This window comes from Octopus bimaculoides, chromosome 1 (assembly GCF_046866305.1).
Source record: "Octopus bimaculoides isolate indiv1 chromosome 1, ASM4686630v1, whole genome shotgun sequence".
Taxonomy (NCBI): Eukaryota; Metazoa; Mollusca; class Cephalopoda; order Octopoda; family Octopodidae; genus Octopus; species Octopus bimaculoides.
This window is the reverse complement of record NC_142928.1, coordinates 132214927-132235777: the sequence shown is the minus strand read 5'-3', so window position 1 is coordinate 132235777 and position 20851 is coordinate 132214927. Positions and strand designations below refer to the sequence as shown.

General features: G+C 34.2%; 1 protein-coding gene across 1 annotated transcript in view; it reads right to left on the bottom strand.

Annotated features, from left to right (window-relative positions):
* The window catches only part of LOC106882646 (uncharacterized), a 59475-nt gene that overhangs the window by 17386 nt on the left and 21238 nt on the right, over positions 1–20851 (bottom strand). The window contains exons 2-3 of the mRNA XM_089358490.1: positions 19266–20254; positions 9281–9410 (exon numbers count right to left, since the gene is read on the bottom strand). Of these exons, the coding sequence (XP_089214616.1) occupies positions 9281–9410; positions 19266–20218 (1083 nt within the window). The 5' untranslated portion in view covers positions 20219–20254. The remainder of the gene's footprint in view (positions 1–9280; positions 9411–19265; positions 20255–20851) is intronic.

Here is a 20851-nt window from a genome sequence, read left to right as displayed (position 1 = left end):
CGTAATTCTGTCATAATAGTAACCTCTCGGTTTTCAAATTTAACAATGAGACAGCATAATTTGTTTAAATGTTGTCGTATTTAGATCGTTACTTCATTTCTTGGCCGCAATGCTTAGTTTTGTGGATAGGCTGTTTCATCGCAAAGACGTTATTCTAGATCCAGTCCCTCCCTGTAAACCACTCATCCAGTGCTTTCTATTATAACTTCTGTTCTACGAATTTCTTGAGAGTGAAATTCTGATAAACGTAACCACAAAGAAGCCTGCCGCGTGCATATATATATATATGTGTGTATAGACATAAGGCCAACAACACCTCATTATCTCGCAGAATTTGGGAGCTTAAGGACGACAAGATTAATTTTAACCTTAGATGGTCAATTGTTGGATCGGCCCCAACGTATAAAGATAATAGAACTGGTTGCCAGTTATGCTCCCTTGAACTTTTGAAAATTATTAAATTCCCCGATAAGAATAAACTAGTTAATAAGAGGTCAGATTTCAAACCCTCCTGTATCCATAAAATGATGAAAACCTTTAGATATTATAATCCCTAAATCCTCTCTTTTAGTTATATGCACTTCTACACCTCCTCTAATTAACTACTCCCACGTTAGATCCTACCTACCACAACTCAGACACCTAACTAACATAGCCCGTACTCTACCCCTAACCTAACTATATACATTAATAATTTGGTTTACCCTCGATTAGCTAGATTATGACCACTTAATTTACACACATTTTTAATAAACCGGATCCATAATCCCAAACCTATGGATATAGTTCTACCTTTCACTCACCGACTCGAAACCATCCAAGGACACTACAATACAAAATTATAACACGAAATAACACTAATCAAGGCTCTTTTTTAATTTTTACATTTTTACTTTATTCTACTATTTTTATATTATTTTATATTTTTTATTTTATTTTTTTATTTTTTACTTTATTTTTTATTTTTATATTTTTTATTTTATTTTATTATTTTATTTTTTTGATATATATATATATATATATATATATATATATATATATATATATATATATATATATATATATATACATAATTAAGGGATCAGCAAGCATTTGCTTCACCATATACCGAAGTTCAGAAATAGCAGCTAAAAAAGCTGAGACTCCAACAGATAGCATTACCTGTAACTCACAAAGGCAAAAACAAGAAGAAAAAACAATGAAAACTAACCATTTAAAGTTAATCATAGACGCGTTTCTGGATTATGAATGATAAAATTCAATTTCCGTCTCCGTCATCGGAGTTCTTATTTTATTTCTTATTTGTTACATTATTAATGTGGGTGCTATTATCACTATTATACTATATTACTACGGTCGAAATGCCCCCAATACTCTGTATTTTGAATTTTAACGTCCAACCCTCCCTCTCCCATATACTTTATTTCCCTTTTCTCGTTGACATGTTTAATTATTCATTCTTTAAGGTCTTCTATGTTATAATTACCCTTTCCACTTCCTTCACCCTTCTTCGTCTAGATAAGTGTATGTAGATAAGTTAGTACACTTAAGTTGTAATTCGCTTAGGTTGACCACTCACCACAAGAACATCATGTTTCAAGTTTATTCTGGCCTGACACTTCTTATTTACGACCCACCACTGATATAGGCAGACACAGCTCATATATATCTATCCCTTACGACCTTTAAGATCTCTGTATCTATATATATTTATCGCTTTATCTTCTTCTACATTTAGATTTTTCCTCACCACCCTTCGCCAACCCGTCTAAATAGCTTAGATGTATCTTACTTGACTATCCAGATTTTCTCTTATTGTTTCTTAGATTACCCACCCCACCGATTTGACTCCTTTTACGTTTTATTTTATTTTAGTTTTATTTTTGTATGAATATCTGTGTATTATTTTTTCTTTTCTTCTTAGTATTTTATATTCCTATTTTATTTTATATTATTATTTCATTTTTGTTATTTTATTATATTGTTTTTAACCACCAACTTAACACTACACACTGAATTGTGGCAGGGTATGGACGGATTCCGGAGCACCGAGGAAATTATGTATAAATATATCAAATTAAGAATTCTACGAGGTATAGTACAATGCAAAATACCAAACGGAACCTCACCTCTTATATCTCACCTTTCTTCCTCCTTTAACGTCTATGTGATATAATTCTTGGGAGAGAATACATTTGCGGCTGAAGATAGCTTTATATTGTCAAGTATACACTGATGTAACAACTATAAAGCTTGAAACACGTGTACCGCAGAATCCTTTGTGTTTTTGTTTTTATTTTTGCATTTACAATTTATATATATATATATACATACATACATACATATATATATATATATATATATATATATATATATATATATATATATATATATATATATATATATATATATATACATACATATATATATATATATATATACATACATATATATATATATATACATACATATATATATATATATACATACATATATATATATATATATATATACATACATATATATATATATATATATATATATATATATATATATATATATATATATATCAGGTCATCCCATAAGTTCTGTCCGATTTTACCTTTTTTGAAAATTGAATGAAATTTAATAGTATTTTAGAATGTCTAATGGAATTTAAAATTATTTTTATGCATTTGTGTACATTTAAATTAATTAAATATGATTTTACAGAATAATAGAATTAAAATTCCTTTGATTAAAACCCTTTCTAACATGAAAGTATCCAAAGAGCATTTAAGGCACATAATGCTTTATGAGTACAAAAAAGGAAACTCTGCAGTCAAAGTGACTCAAAACACACTCAGTTTATGGGAAAGAAAGCTTGAATGAAAGATCTTGCAGAAGATGGTTTGAAAAATTCAGAAGTGAAGATTTCAGCTTTGAAGATGAAAATCGAACAGGACGTCCAGTTGAGTTTAATGATAAGCTCTTTGAGGCATTACTTGAAGAAAATCCTGCATTATCAGTTGAAGAATTGACAATAAAGCTTAGTCATCGTCATCTTCAACAACTTGGAAAGGTTCCTAAACTTGGAAAATGGGTGCCTCATGAATTGTCCGAAAGCCAACGCAAATCCCGAGTTGAGATCTACTCTTCTCTCCATTCTCACGAATTCATTTCACCCGTTTTTGATAGACTTGTGACTGATGACAAAAAATGGATCTTCTATCGAAATTTTAAACGTCGTAAACAGTGGCTTGGTAAAAATGAAAAAGCTCAACCACAACCGAGAAGGGAGCTTCATAGAAAACAGGTTCTTCTCTCTACCTGGTGGGATTGCAAAGGAGTAATTTACTTTGAATTGTTACCACCTAATGCAACAATCAATGCTCAAGTCTACTGTTAGCAATTAGAGCGTTTGAACCAAGCTTTGAAGAAAAAAGACCCACTTTAGTGAATCAAAAAGGAGTGATGTTTCATCAGGACAATGCGTGACCCCACACTGCAAAGATCACATCACAGAAGATCGAAGAGCTTGGGTGGGAAACAATTCCTCATCCACCTTATTCTCCCGACCTTGCTCCTTCGTAGTTTACAGAATCATTTGGGGGACATAACTCTCGCAAGCCAGGAGGAGGTCGAAACTGACATTTCAGAGTTCTTCGCTTTGGAACCAAAGGAGTTTTACGTTGATGGGATTAAAAAGCTTGTAAATAGATGGAAGGAAGTCATAGATAATCAGGGAAAGAACAATGATGATTAAATTTCAATTAAATATAACATTTGATCACTTGTTTTCTTTATTCAAAATTCGGACAGAACTTATGGGATGACCTGATATATATATTCACAATTAAGGTTAGTTGAAATATGTTTGTCACATATTTCAACTGCTAAAGGGAAATACACTGCAGTTACAGTGGAGAAAAATATCTCTCTTATGGTAAAAAGTTGTGAAAACGCGGTTGGTTCAGTGGCGCCATCTCTCGGGAATCTCAAACATCGATGTTCCGAGTTTATTGACTCTTGTCGATAAGATGTACCTAAGAGAAGCAACTCTAAGCGAACTAAATATAGCTTGTACCTTATATATAATTTCAGTCAACACGTTGACTGATCTGCGCTAGTAGATCGCCCGATTGAGATAAATAACTAAGTAATGGCGCAAAGTAGTGCTTACGTATAGTCACTTATATATATATATATATATATATATATATATATATATATATATATATACACACATATACATACGTACATATACGTGTATGTCTGAGTGTGTGTGCAAATGTATGTATGCATATTCCCTTTTAGTTTTAGTTATTTGAAATCTCCCTGTAAGGAAGGAGCTAATTTCTAAGAAAGATACAAAGTTCTATCCTTAAAATATGAATAACAAAAATAAGTTTAGATTTTTAACTTGAGAGAATTGTTGCTTATTTTTATTGTTCGCGTACAAACTGTATTTGTAATGTGCGTATTAGCTGGTTGACTTCTTTTGCTGAAAATCCTAGCTTATACATACTGTCACTTGCGACATTTACTCACAAAACTCACGTACATATACACACTCTCATACGTACGTATGTAAAATATGTATATACTCATATATTATATATGCGAGTGATAGATTTTGCTGCTACAAGTAGAACCAAACATACTTTACTTGTAGAGTATGATTTTTTGAAAGATGTTACGTCTGCAACGCAGCTAAACTCTGTGACTGAACTCGAGTTTTCTTTTCTGTTCCAGGTAACTATATCAGACCGGTTTTCATTTGATAGCAATTTTTGATGGAACTGTTCCACGAATCTTTCTTGTGTTATTGTCTTGAGAGAACTATAAACCCTTCTACTATTGAAACTTAGCAGAGGTGTTGTTTATAGTTATACCAAGACTTTTCTTGGGATGACATTGTATATTGGTTTAGTAACAACACTATGTCGCAGTGGAAGGTAGTACCTAGATGATATTTTTGGCAACTACTGATTACATGTGTTATGTCCGTCACACGAGAGAGACATAATCGACGTTTCTGATCGCATTTTTGTTCATGCTTGTTCATTAAGTATTACATAGTTATCTCCCGCTCTTGAATTGCAAAAACGTAACTTTTGAGATGTGATGTAACACTCACAATTACATAATAGTCTACTTCCACTTTTGTATCATTATCCTCCTCAAGTTTACGAGATACCATTCGCTTCAAGTTAATGGTATACCTGCACGAATGTATGTATGTATGTAGGTAGGTAGGTAGGTAGGTAGGTAAGTAGGCAGGCAGGCAGGCAGGCAGGCAGGTAGGTAGATAGGTAGGTAGGTAGGTAGGTAGGTAGGTAGGTAGGTAGCTGCATGTGAGAGATCCTTAGTCATTTTTAGACGGCTCCCTAGCAGAAGGAAATTCCGAAATAGTACCCGCGTCATTGCGAAGTGGGATATTTTGCTCTAGTTTGTTCCTATTCGGCTTTTTAAGTGAGAGTTTTAGTGATGTTGTTCCAGTTCTTACTGACTTTCGTTAAAGCACGGACATTGCTAACTCCCATTTTCTTTAACGTTTTGGATAAGATGATTTGCCAGATAATTCGTCAACCAGCTAACAACGCATCACAAAGTATGTATGTTTGTGTGTATGTATGTATGTATGTATGTATGTATGTATGTATGTATGTGTGTGTGTATGTATTATGTATGTGTGTGTGTGTGTATGTATGTATGTGTGCAATTATTCGAGTATATTTTGTTACCTACTTTTCCACGTTTAAACTTAAAAAATCCAATCAATTAAATGGTTAAAGTTTGAGTTTTTTTTTTCTAAAACTTGTATTTACATTCTTGGTTTTGTTGATTGAACAAATCTATGGCCAAAAGCAATTCCAGTCGTGGTCATCCTGCCTTTTATTCCCACATACTGTATTTGTATTATCGAACGTGTTGTATTTTGAAGACTGTTGGGAGATTTGATTACAGTCTCTATCAAGTCCAGCAACTGCGCATATATATATATATCCACAGCAAATAAAGTTATTGGGGAAAAAATTTACACCATTTCTTCAAGCGAAATAATGAACGTAAGAGAACCACTACGCATACTATTTCTGTGGTTAATGTTCTCAGTGTGACCTTTATCTTAAATAATTTCATGTATTTTCCATACCATAAACGAAATGAAACACTCAACTACACCCATCTTATATCAAACCACTTCAGAATCATTAGTGAAAAATACGGTTAAAACACTTTAATGAAAAGTTGCTATAACGAAATAAGCATTCCTTGACTCTACGACTTACTACAACGACATCTAGTCCGAAAGTAACTAGAACAAACAAAATGTGAAGACGAAAAAGCAATAGAAACATCGAAAAGTGTTAAACAACAAATACAACGTAACTTTAAAAAACACCCACCGTTTCAAAATTGCAAAGTAACTCCAATAGCACATCCCCCTTAAATAATTTCTTACAATTTCCCACTTTCCAAATATGCAACAAAAATATTCAGTAAGAACTCATTTAAACTGTTCTATACTACTACATCCAGCTTTGCTAATATACTACCCTTTTTTTTTTTAATACCCGTGAAATATATGAATATACAACTAGGCATAATAATCGAGACTGCAACTGTTGCAATCAAACAAACTGCCTTATGGGATATAAATGCTTCGAGAAATATATATAAGCTACCAATAATAAATTAAGACTCGCAATGCGTTTACAGGGTGTATTTTTTATTTTCGTTATACAATTTCGTTTTTGTATATATTTAGTACCATATTTGGTGTTTTGTTGTGAACAGATACATATATGATTATGTGTGTGTGTCTGTGTGTGCGTGTTGGGAGAATGGGGTGCATGCACGTAATGAATGATGAATGGAGTTGTTGGTGTTGTGTTTATATTTCTCACACGGTTTACAGCTGTTTCAATAAATCATATATGCTGGAAAACATAGAGAGAGCAACACTACATGTATATGTGTATGTATGTATGTATGTATGTATGTATGTACATGTATATATATATATATGTCTGTGTGCGTGCGTGTGTGTTTGTGCATGTATATATATATATATATATATATATATATATATATATATATATGTATGTATATACACACACATATGTATACACATACATTTTGTGTATATTTGTTTAGGTGTATGTATGTATGTGTGTATATATATATATATATATATATTACGTTTTGTTTGCAATGTCCTGTACCCAGATATGCACCTATACATACAGGTGGATGTCGGTATGCACATACCTGTACGTATATATGCATATACTCATTTACTATTTGTTTTTACATGACCGAACGCAACGTCACCAATTTTGTAAGTATATATATATATATATATATATATATATATATATATATATATATATATATATATATATATATATAACATATATACATATATATACATATAATAAATCTGTGCGTGTATATGTATATGTATGTATGCACGTATGTATGTATACAAAAACGTCATTGTCAAAACAAAAACTCGCGAAATTAGTCATTATTCTAAAAGTGGTTCAATAAAATAGTAATTTTGTTCGGTTGTCCAAACAGCTGGCTGTATGAACGGCAGGGCAACAGACCATCTATCCTGAAATTCCTGAGTCGTGGCAGCCTATAGAGGAGTTAAAGAATTCAGAAAGAAGTGGGTCGGTTAGTGTGAGGAAGTGTGAGGTGTAAGAGAGGTTTAAGGAGAGGGGCAGGGAGGAGAAATAAAGGTAAATATATTGATTGAACTCAGCTGTTAGCCGGTTCATACACTTTTAAATCACCTTACATGTATCTGTATATGTATGTATGTATGTATGTATGTATGTATGCATATATGTATGTATGTATGTATGTATGTATGTACGTAGATCCCACTTGTTCGAATTCATGGAAATAAGGACAAAATTATTTTTTAAAAACTGTTTAGTAACATCTCGAAACTAGGCAGACCATCCTGATTAATTACTCTTTGACTGCGGCCATGCTGGAGCACCGCCTTTAGTCGAGAAAATCGACCCCAGGACTTATTCTTTGGATGCCTAGTACTTATTCTATCGGGCTCTTTTGCCGAACCCGCTAAGTTACGGGGACGTAAACACACCACCATCGGTTGTCAAGCGATGTTGGTGGGACAAACACAGACACACAAACATATACACACACACACACATATATATATATATATAATATATGAGTATATGCATATATATGTACATGTATGTACATACCTTCATCTACATGTATATATAGATGCATATCTGGGTACATGACGCTGCAAAACAAAACATGGACAAAATGATAAACAAGGTACAAAAACACACAGGCCACATAGAGAACATATCCTTCATCAGCTGCCACCATTAAAACACTGGCGTACACATATATACGACGGGCTTCTTTCAGTTTCCGTCTACCAAATCCACCCACAAGGTTTGGTCGGCCCGAGGCTATAGTAGAAGACACTTGCCCAAGGTGCCACGCAGTGGGAATGAACCCGCAACCATGTGGTTGATAAGCAAGCTACTTACCACACAGCCACTCCTGCGCCTACTGTTATTTTTTCATGTAGTAATCTTTTCTTTCTTTTATTTTCAATTCTTCCTGTTCTTTATTCCTTTCTTGAACTACCTATACATTTTCGCATACAATTTTAATACTCCTCACACTTCCGCAACTTGGACTACTTTCTCTTTTGTTCCATATCAACACTGAATACATATTTATTTAACTACCTCACAGAACAGTTTTGACACTTGAAAACCTGCCATAGGAGAGAATCAGGGGTACATATATGGCATTTAACTTTTCAACTAAATCACACACACACACACACACATACATACACTTCCGTCTTAAGGCGTGAGCACACTTGATAGTTACCCGGAGGACCCATGAGTTTAGGGGCCCCAATTCTGATCTGCGTATGATGTACCTTGCTCTCAGTAAGTAAATATTAAAGGGCCCAGTGCATTGATTTGGCTGGGGCCCTATAGCGCTGCTAAGAACACCTTACAAACGCGCGCGCGCGCACATACACACACACACACTAACACGCACACACTAACTCACACAAGTCTCTTAAATTACAATATTGTCATAAATAAAGGATAAACAAATTTGATGATAGAGTCCTGTATTCCGCTAGAACGACAGAATGGCCACGGCTTGGATGCCTTTGAAAATGTTTGCGCAATCGTGTTTCACCTGTGATTAAACAACGAGACCGGGTTTTTTTATTATTAAATCGATGAAGACAACGACGTCAACATTCACTTACCACTGTTGTTTTAGTCTTGCAGCGAGCAATTCCAGACAGATAGCTCGGTCCAGGGTTGCCAGTACTGACTGGACAGGCATTGAAGTCTATCTGTTTGAAATACATGTCCATCACTGACAGAGCTACTATTCTATGGAATAAATAAAAACAATGAATATTTGTATATTGATAAACATATAAAAAAGAAGAAAGAATGCACAAAAGAAGGAATAGAAAAGAGTGCAATAAATATTGACAGTAACATAGGGTGGATGAATGTAAAAGTAAACGAAAAAGAAAAACAATGAAATCTGGTATTTTTAAAAATGAAATTCATACTTACGCACAAAAATCCCCCACTCGAACCAACAAAGGTGGGTCTGAGAGGCAAGATTCAACATTGAATCTCCTTTCACACTTTATCGTCGTAAGAAAAAGGGAAAATTCATGAGTGCTTAGTAGCAATGGACACAAGCAACGATTTCTTTACCGAATTGTTACTGGCGACAAAAAATGGTGCCTGTACATCAATATAATGCAGCGTAAGGAATGGCTTAGTCCCGGTAAACAAGCGACACCGCACGTGAAACAAGATCTTCATCCGCGTAAGACGATGTTGTGCGTATGGTGGGATTGGGAAGGGATTATCCATTACGAATTGCTTGAACGGAGCCAAACGGTCAACGCGGAACTCTATGTTCAACAGATGAAACGACTCAACACGGCCATTCAAGAGAAAAGACCTAATCGGCAGCATGGAGTTCTTCTGCTGCACGACAACACCTACCCTCATATCGCCAATATGACCAAGGAAGCTATTCAAACGCATGGCTGGGAAGTGCTGCCACACCCGCCGTACTCTACTGATTTGGTACCAACAGATTTCCACCTCTTTCGATCTCTTTCAAATGCTATGCGCGGAGTTTCGTTCGATACTGATGCAGAATTGAGAGCTTGGTTGGATCAATTTTTCGAGTCGAAATCGGGTGATTTCTACCAACGAGGTATTGAAAACCTTGTCGAACGTTGGGAAGAAGTTGTAAACAACAAGGGTGAATACATTATTGATTGATTAGTTGTTACTTTTTATTAAACCTTTTAAAAAATTAAATTTAAAAATACGTGGGGAACTTAGTTGCCTACCCAATATATATATAAACGTGTGGTGGGTGGCCGTTGTCGGTGTTACGTTACAGGCACCCATACGGTGACATGTAAAAAGCACCTTTCGAGCGTTGAGCTTCACGGAAGCAATATGGCCGATGCTGATGTCGCGTGATGACAAATGACTGAGACCTTTGGTAATATGCTGTGCTTGAGAAGAAAGATCCATCAGGTCGAGTGAAATCATAGTCGTGGCAGATACTGGTGTCACGCAACTGGCACCTGTGTCGGTGGCACTTAAAAGCACCCATTACACTCTCGGAGTGGTTGGTGTTAGGAAGGGTATCCAGCTGTAGAAGCCTCTCAGCTTACCAGCCCAGGTCAAACCGTCCAACCCATGCCAGCATGAACAACGGACGTTAAATGATGTTGATGATGATGATGGTGATGATGATGATGTTGATGATGATGATGATGATGATGACGACGACGACGACGATGACGATGATGATGATTATGATGATGATGATGATGACGATGATATATGCGCGGACGTGGATGTGTGGCAAGAGGTTTGCTTCCCAACTACATGGTACCGGGTTCAGTCCCACTGCGTGGCACCTTAGGCAAATGTCTTCTACTACAAACCCGGGTCGACTAAAGCCTTGTGAGTAGATTTGGTAAACAGAAACTTAAAGGCCGTTGTATGTGTGTATGAGTATGCCTATATTTGTACCCCACCACTGCTTGACAACCGGTGTTGAGGTTTTTGTCAGCTTAACTTAGTGATTCGGCAAATAGAATATGATCAAATAAGTGCAAGGTAGTGTCCTTGGATGGCCGCAATTCGATGACTATAAGAAATAAAGATGCGTGGGTGGGGGCATGTATATGTGTATATATTAATCAGTCTGATGATGGCTTAACTGGCCTAAGCTTCGAAGTTACTATCAATACTATTCTTATATATATAGGAGATTTTGTTTTGGAGTTTGAAAATTCACCTGAATCTGAAAACGTGTAGTAGTTTTTAAATTTTGTAATAGATTTATTCAAATACCAAACCGGTTTCGACATGTTTTTGCTTATCTGTGGCACAAATATATAAATAAAGGGTTTAGAAGAATTTAAAATTACAATGTAAAAATCACGAAAACATGTTTAAACGATCAAATGTTCAAATGTTCACAGAAATTTCAATGAGTTTCACAGGGATAGATAGTAATATTAATGTAAAAGTTTGGTGAAGATCATAACTAATGTACATTGTTGAAAGTTCAGTCATATTGAGTTTCTATATAAAAAAAAAAGAGGGGAGAGAAAGAAAAAAGATAGAGAGAAAGAAAAAAGTTTTTTCACAATTTCTATCATGGCGCGTGTAGTTCTTTTTTCAATTTCAGTCTTAGTGCACGGGTCTCTTCACCTTCTTAACTTGTTGGAGTTCGAAATGTTATAAGTCCAAAGGATCGGGTTTTGATTGGTTATAATTTTTAGTCCATGTATAATTTCCCATTCCTTTCGATTGGTATTGAGTTTAGGGTGTGGCAGATCTTTGTATGGGAAAGTGAATATAAAATCACAGAATTTATTTAATGCTTTATTCCTACCTTTCCTAGGCTTGTTTCTTGCTAGTGATTCATCCGTTTTTCTTATCAAATAATTCCTTTGTTAGGCGCAATTTTCTGCAGAACTGTGAAATATTTTGTATTTCATTCGAGTTAAGATATTGTGATGTTGGAGTAAATTTCAGCTCTTTCGAAAGAATATAAATTTTTCTGTACTGGAAGTTTTGGGATAGGCTATTAACCTTTAGTTTCTCATCTTCGGTTTGTACTAACGGGAGTCGTAAATTCTACCAGCTGTGTCTAAAAAGACCGATTTTTCAAAACTGTCCTTTTATTACCATTTATGTATCCATCGATATTTTCTGTTATTATGACCGCTTTTGTACTGATTTTGTACATTTGTAGGTCTGAATTGTGGTTGTTTCTGTCTGTGTTTGTTTTTCATGTTGTTATTTCTTCTTTAGTGTGGGTCTGTAACTGGTCGATTTTGTTGGATAAGATTGACCACTTGAAGGAGATCACTTTTAATTCCTTTAGGATTTCAAGCTTCAACATGTTGACGTTTTGGCCGAACTTTTGTGGCAATTTCATTCCTCGGGTGGTGAGTGTACGCAGGAAAGAAAGTTGTTTTACTCTACACGGGCAGAAATATAGAAAAAGGAAGTTGAAAATGTACAGGGAGTCTTTTAGGTGATTTATGTTTAACGGTTTAACCGGTTTCATATATTTTTTTGATTTTCAAAAGTTAAGTGAGATAAAAAGACGTGGGATTATGCAGCAACCGTCTTGCTTTTGACTGGAGTTGGAAAATTCTCGTTTTTATGGAGAGAATATGGTTGAAATTATATCTGCTTAGGATACAGCTTGATTGTCAGAAATTAATCACGTGATTAAGCTGAGAAATTTTTGTACGTTCCCCTTACGTTTGTGCCTTAATTTCACGCAACAATCCTTTTTGCGTTGAAAGCTTGTATTGTTTATACGTAGTCATTAAATCTAGTAATATCTCTTTTATTGTCTGTGGGTTAGTAGTGTTTGTGTGGCTTCTTGCTTTTATTTCAGTGGTAGTTTGAATTTTTGTGTAAATATTTTTTCTTTATAATTTTGAATTGTGGTATGTTTGAATAAAGGTAAAGTGGAAAGACATGGAATTGTGGGAACTTATTTGTCGAAGATAAATCAAAGAAAAGAAAGTAATCCAAAAGTTAAAGTTGCCATGTTTCACTACATGTGACTACTGAGAGTACGTACAGAAATCATATCCATTTAGTCAATGGATATACTAAATATATAAAGCCTCATTTTTTTACGGTCAATAGAGGCAAAAAAACAAGTCTTTTATGCTTTGACGTGTTTTAGATATTAGACTGCGGCCATGCTGGGGCACCACCTTGAACAATTATGCTTAACAAATCAACAGGACTACCTTGTGTCTTATCCTGAATTGCAAAGTTACGGGGACGTAAGCACATGAACACCGGTTGTCAGTCGCTGGTGGGGGACAAACATAGGCACAAAGACACACACATACATATATATATATATATATATATATATATATATATATATATATATATATATATACATATATGTACATATATATATATATATACACATATATATACATACACATATATATAAATACCTATATACATATATGTATATATATTTACATCTAAATGTCTATTTATATGTTTATAAATACATGTATATATACATACATACATATTTGTGTCTGAGTGTATAAGTGTATATGTGCGCATATGTATATGTGCGCGTGTGTGTGCATATATATTTATATATTATATATATATGTCGGGGAGTATTGTAATTCGCTTGAAGCATTGTGTATTGTTTGTAAAGAATAAAATGTTTTGAATGACACAACAATGCACTATAATACAAACAATGGACTATAATAACTGTTGTAATTTAATCATCCATAGTCTGATATATATATATATATATATATATATATATATATATATATATATATATATATATATATATATATATATATATATATATATATATATATATATACATATACAGGCGCAGACGTGGTTGTGTGCTAAGTTTCCTTCCCAACCACACACGGTTCTGAGTTCGGTTCCACTGCGTGACACCTTGGGCAAATGTCTTCTACTGTAGCCCCGGGCCGATCAAAGCCTTGTGAGTGGGTTTGGTAAAGGGAAACTGAAAGAGGCCCGTCGTATAGATGTGTGTGTGTGTGTGTGTGTGTGTGTGTGTGTGTGTGTGTGTGTGTGTGTGTGTGTGTGTGTGTGTGACAAGTTTCTTTCGGTGTCCGTCTAACAAATCCACTCACAAGACTTTGTTCGGCTCGAAGTCATAGCATAGGACACTTACTCAAGATGTCACACAAAGGGATTGAACCCCAAACCATGTATTTGGGATGCAAAACTACTTACCACACAGCTACCCCTGCGCCTAAATTTATCATAATTTCTATTTTTTACCTTTTTGTTTGTTTGTTTTTTGTTTTTGTTTTTTGTTTTTGTTTTTTTTTAATCGCTAAAATGGTTTCAGTTACAACATACGTTATGAGATTAAATTACTTCCTGGACAAATAACAACTTCGAAATGTTTGTGCGGGAGTGGATGCATGGTTTCCTGTCCGTTTTGACGTTGAGGATTCCTTTGTCCGACCAAATGAATTACCTGCTCGTTGAATATATATATATATATATATATATATATATATATATATATATATATATATATATATATATATATATACATATATATATATATATATATATATATATATATATATATATATATATATATATATATATATATATATATATATATATACAAGAATAAGGGCAGGGAATCGTCAATTAATAATAGAATTAATAATTAACAATTTTGCCAAATAGTTCAGTATGAAAAAACCTTTATCGGTAATACCATTTATCATCATAAATATACAGGGATTAGCATTGAGTTGCTTCTCCAACATACTGAAAATTTAGAAATAGCAGTCAAAGAACTATGAAACGATTCGTATCCAATTAACTAGAGACTTGTTTTGTTTATGCTTTTCCCTCCGGTTTTTTGTTCTATGTGTGCCATAAATATCGCCATCCGTTTAGAGAAAAATTTGTAGTTTAGAATCAGTAGTTCTTTGACTGCTATTTCTAAATTTTCAGTATGTTGGAGAAGCAACTCAATGCTAATCCCTGTATATTTATGATGATAAATGGTTTTACCGATAAAGGTTTTTTCATACTGAACTACTTGGCAAAATTGTTAATTATTAATTCTATTATTAATTGACGATTCCCTGCCCTTATTCTTGTATATTTTATATTTGATATCTCTAAGTTAGATGGTTAAACCGTAATCCCTTCCACACGGGACTTTTTTTCATACGGGACTATTTGTGACGCACATGGAATAGATTTCTTTGAGGTGAGATGCCGAAACTCACTGGCCGATGAATTCGTAAGTGCCTTTCTTACCGTTGATTTTTGGTGTCGCATGGCCAAAGATTACCGTGAATTTTTTTAGAGACACTTTCAAATTTATCAGAATATTTGGACTGAAGATTGGAATAGAGAAATTTTCTTTCGCTTAATCATGAAACGATTCGTATCCAATTAACTAAAGACTTGTTTTGTTTATGCTTTTCACTCCGGTTTTTTGTTCTATGTGTGCCATAAATATCGCCATCCGTTTAGAAAAAAAGTTGTAGTTTAAAATCAGCAGTTCTTTGACTGCTATTTCTAAATTTTCAGTATGTTGGAGAAGCAACTCAATGCTAATCCCTGTATATTTATGATGATAAATGGTTTTACCGATAAAGGTTTTTTCATACTGAACTACTTGGCAAAATTGTTAATTATTAATTCTATTATTAATTGACGATTCCCTGCCCTTATTCTTGTATATTTTATATTTGATATCTCTAAGTTAGATGGTTAAACCGTAATCCCTTCCACACGGGACTTTTTTTCATACGGGACTATTTGTGACGCACATGGAATAGATTTCTTTGAGGTGAGATTCCGAAACTCACTGGCCGATGAATTCGTAAGTGCCTTTCTTATCGTTGATTTTTGGTGTCGCATGGCCAAAGATTACCGTGAATTTTTTTAGAGACACTTTCAAATTTATCAGAATATTTGGACTGAAGATTGGAATAGAGAAATTTTCTTTCGCTTAACCGTGAAACGATTCGTATCCAATTAACTAAAGACTTGTTTTGTTAATGCTTTTCCCTCCGGTTTTTTGTTCTATGTGTGCCATAAATATCGCCATCCGTTTAGAGAAAAATTTGTAGTTTAGAATCAGTAGTTCTTTGACTGCTATTTCTAAATTTTCAGTATGTTGGAGAAGCAACTCAATGCTAATCCCTGTATATTTATGATATATATATATATATATATATATATATATATATATATATATATATTCACACAGAGAAGGGAAAAGGCAGACAGACAAACACACAGAAAAACTGACGAAAAAATAAACTACTATCGAGAAGGATTCTAAATTTTACATCTACAATGAAAGCACCAAAACAAAAAGGTAGCAACAACGACAATAATATGAATAACTAAGCTTAGGACCATAAGAAGGTGGGAGCTGTTAAAAGATCTACTTCTACCATGACCACCACCAGTGATTTGTGATATGGTGATAACGTCTCGCATTTGTTGGTTGGATATAGTCAGTTAGATCGAAGCGGTATTCATCTGAGGTTTATTTTATCGATCTCTGAGAATTGAAAGGTAAAACGTCAACATTAGCAGGATTCGAAGTTAGAAATTGATGGTACTACCAAGCACTTTTCCAATCGTATAAAGCTACCATTCCACTGCCCTCTCCCCAGATATTAAAATATTTAAAATATATTGAAATATTGTATGCTCTCATTTACAAACATTATGAGTTTAAGCTATTAAAGTATACTGAAATGTAAATAACCAACGATGAAAACCAGTTTAAATCAAGCTTTAATTTACTGAAAACTTCTAACGGCAGACTTCTGGCAGTTGCTTTTAAGAGTATTTGAAGCGGCAGTAACAGACAGCAAATGGTTATATCTCTTTGAGATGTAACCATTTCTGTCTTTATTACAATGCAATGTTATTTACCTAGGTACATAAAATTATCATTCCCTCAACAAATTATAAAAGTACACACATATAATATTATCAGAACACTATCTCAAAATTTCGATATTTTTAAATATAATCATATGCAAAATACCTAACTATAGCCAAATATTTAATATGTCTTTTTTTTGCGAACAGAATGACGTGGCACAATGTCCGAAGATGACTGGGTTGAGTTTGCTTCCGTGTAACTGCTTTTTTCAGAAATCAGGGTTGACAAGTCAAGACTGATTTCAGGAATATCAATATTTTAAGTTGGATCATTCACATTATATCTAACCTTGGCTTTATCTAGAGTAATATGCGAGTGTCCGATTCCCTAACTGATACGGAATTTCTCGACCACTGGGAGAATATTTGTGATTTGGTTCCAATATTTCAACGTTTTGACCCAGTGGGTCATCCTTATTACAGATGTACGTCCTAAGCAGAGCATTTCTAGGTTTGAGACTCTAGCTTGGCAAACTCATTCCAGTCACTTTCTTTATTTTATTTCTTTTTTATTCCTAAAAGGCTAAAAGATATTCATGAGGTATTGAGCTCGTATATATATATATATATATATATATATATACAATGAGATACCGTCAGGTAAAATAGATTGCTTTTAGGAGCTAGATTGATTTGGGGATTTTAGAACTAATATCATGGTTTTCCAAACGATACCAACTTAATGTTCACACTACATATTTCCAGTCGGAGAGTATAGGATGAGTGATTAATTAGGACATCTCTAGAAAGCAATAGAGACACCGATTCGAAGGACATCTGAGCTATTATTCAATCTGAGTGAACATATTCGAGCAAACCAAAAGTTACCGCAAAAGAGGTAATCGGGCAAGAAATGAGTCGATAAAGAATGTCACGGCAAAACAAACAGGAAACGGAAATATAAATGACTTTCGATGCGTATTTATCAATTTATTACTTGATAGTAAAAATAAACGGACCCTTAAAATCAATGTTTATACAGTCAAAATACAGAGAAGATTAGTTATTGTTTAATAGCTAATTTTCCGTGCAGACACAGCTTCTAACTGAGTAATTAAAAACCGACTAATCGTTTTCTTTCTGCAACCCAAATCCCGGATAACCAGCTTACATGCTCTTCAATCTCCCTTTTCATTACAATGATTTGAGAACACGAAGCAGAGATGTTTCCCAAATCAATTAGATCTACCTTTTCTTTACTCAAAACTACTCGTCATTAACACTCCAATCGTTTTCACTACCTCCACATCCTCCACTCACTCTCACACACACTCTCCATCCTTATGCACGCTCACACTTACATCTCCCTACATACTTCATTTCCCGCTTTTGCACATAGGTTCAAGTGCAACCTAACACACACTTCATCTCTCGTTATTACACGCACTCATACATATATACACAAATGCACACATGCACTCTTAGTCACCTCTCTTACATTTATTCACTTCAGCACCTGTCTAACATTAGCCTTCTACCCTGTAGACTTTCTTCTCTGACAGAAACCAGTATTTTTGCTCCTACTTTACCTTGCTGATGTAGACCTAACTCGGATCACAATGATAATGGACTTCTTATCTCGTATAGAACTTCTTTCAACCCGATATAGCTTCAACTTGCCTTTTACGAATTTTTATAACAACTATATGGACCTGTAGTATATGATTGGGTAAGAATTGAGGAATAATTAAAGGATTAAGAGTCGGAAAGTATCTGTTATGGTCTCGGACATGAAAGAAGATTTTAAAGAATTTTGGTGTGATGAACTTTACTGTACTCTTATCTAAAATGTTTGTTTAGCTACCTTCATGAGAAATTTGTCTAGGACACTCTTTCGGGTAATTTTCTTATTTTTTTATCCAACATTGCCTCTGATCCATATTTTCAATAAAGTAATAATGAGACTTAAATTTCATCGCCATTGACGATTCCAGCAATATCTTCTGCTTCAGATGAGACATAAAATATTATAACGATTACAATATTTCATTTGCCAGGTATGAATTTTTCAAGATTATATTTTCACGTAAAATCCTTATAAGACAAGGTTTTAAATAGATTTTGAAATATGTAGCTTGCCTCTCATACTTTGCAATGTATCGCACATATAGTTTATCGTTCTGAAGCAACCTCACAATTATATTTTCTTCTAAAGTTAGTTGAACGCCTTAAAATTAAATATATAAAGATGTTTCTTACCTCGGTCGACGAATATGAGTCCAGTTAACAAACCGATACATGTAATCCATAACTGGCGAAACGGAAGATATAATCCATTGGTTTGATTTACCACAATCCATATATGGTTGTGTAAAATAAACCGGAAGTGGAATATTTCCTGCTGTCTGACCAGGTTGACTTGGTCCAAAGAATGAATCAACATTGTATTCCTTAGTACTAAACGCTCCTGTATAATTGGAATATTTAAAACCAATATTGTAAGAGAATTTAGTAAGAGAATCCATACTACTCGAGGTATCAGGAAGTTTATAAACATTGTACCAAGGTGTTGTCTTTGAGGAAGGGTCAGTATAATTGTGATTACTTGCACCAACATCTTTGATCATTACTGTTTGTAAGGTCATCTCTCGAAGATAATTATCTGAATCTCTTGAATCATCCCATCGCCAGGCAGACGGACCAAATAAAGGCAATGTTGTATTAAATTTGTACGGGTCCAACCAATTGGGATAAGAACAGTTATAGTCATAAAATAAACTACTGCCGTTCAGACTAAATGGATTAGCATTGACATCAGCAACTGCTGACATATACATATACATCCAACCTGGCAAATTGGGAAAATCATTCTTAGATTCATTGAATTTTTGTAGCATGTAACTATAGAAATAGGCTCTGTTTAATGCCATATTATGAAGATGCAAGAGTTTCGTGCGATTTTTATACATGATCTTGCTCAAAAGTTCGTTGTATTTTGGCAGCTGAGATACAACGTCTGCTCTCACAGTTAACTGGTCTCTCGATTTGCCTCTGCAATTCTGCGGCGTGACTGCCGTAATTTTGTCCTGTATTTCGTCGTAGTGATCATATTTCATCCATTCAAATTCTCCAGAAGTGTATGTTGTATACAAGAATACAACAAACAGACAAGCTAGATGAAAGCTCACAGTACTGATTAACGTTTTCGCCATCTTGAATGTCACATGAAGATATCTATTGCCATTTGCCTGAAAATATTAAGTAACTCATCAATTTCTCATTAAAACAGAAATGTTCAGTGAATATATTTCTATATATGAAAAGTAAAAATTGATATTTGATTAATAGGAAATATACAGGTAGAAGCAAAAAAAATCTTATGCCAAATGGAACAAACATACGTTAGATTATGTTTTTGCTTTCTTTTTTACTACCTTTGCATGTTTTAAGTGACCAAAATTCACATTTACACTCAATATATATAGTATTGCGTAAAATTATTCATTTATATAAAATATATCATTGCCATTGATGTAGGTAAATCCGTTTAAAAATGTCAAAAACAATAAAATATATAAAAATACGCATACACACACACTACTAAATACAGGCACGCACACACACTGCTAAATAAAAGCACACACATACATACATACATACATACTCACATACTACTAAAATGTTGTTGTTGGCACTCTGTCGCTTACGATGTCGAGGGTTCCAGTTGATCCGTACACGTGCCTGCTCGTGAAATTAACGTGCAAGTGACTGAGCACTCCACAGACACGTGTACCCTTCACGTAGTTCTCGGAGATATTCAGCGTAAAAAGGCTGACCCTTTGAAT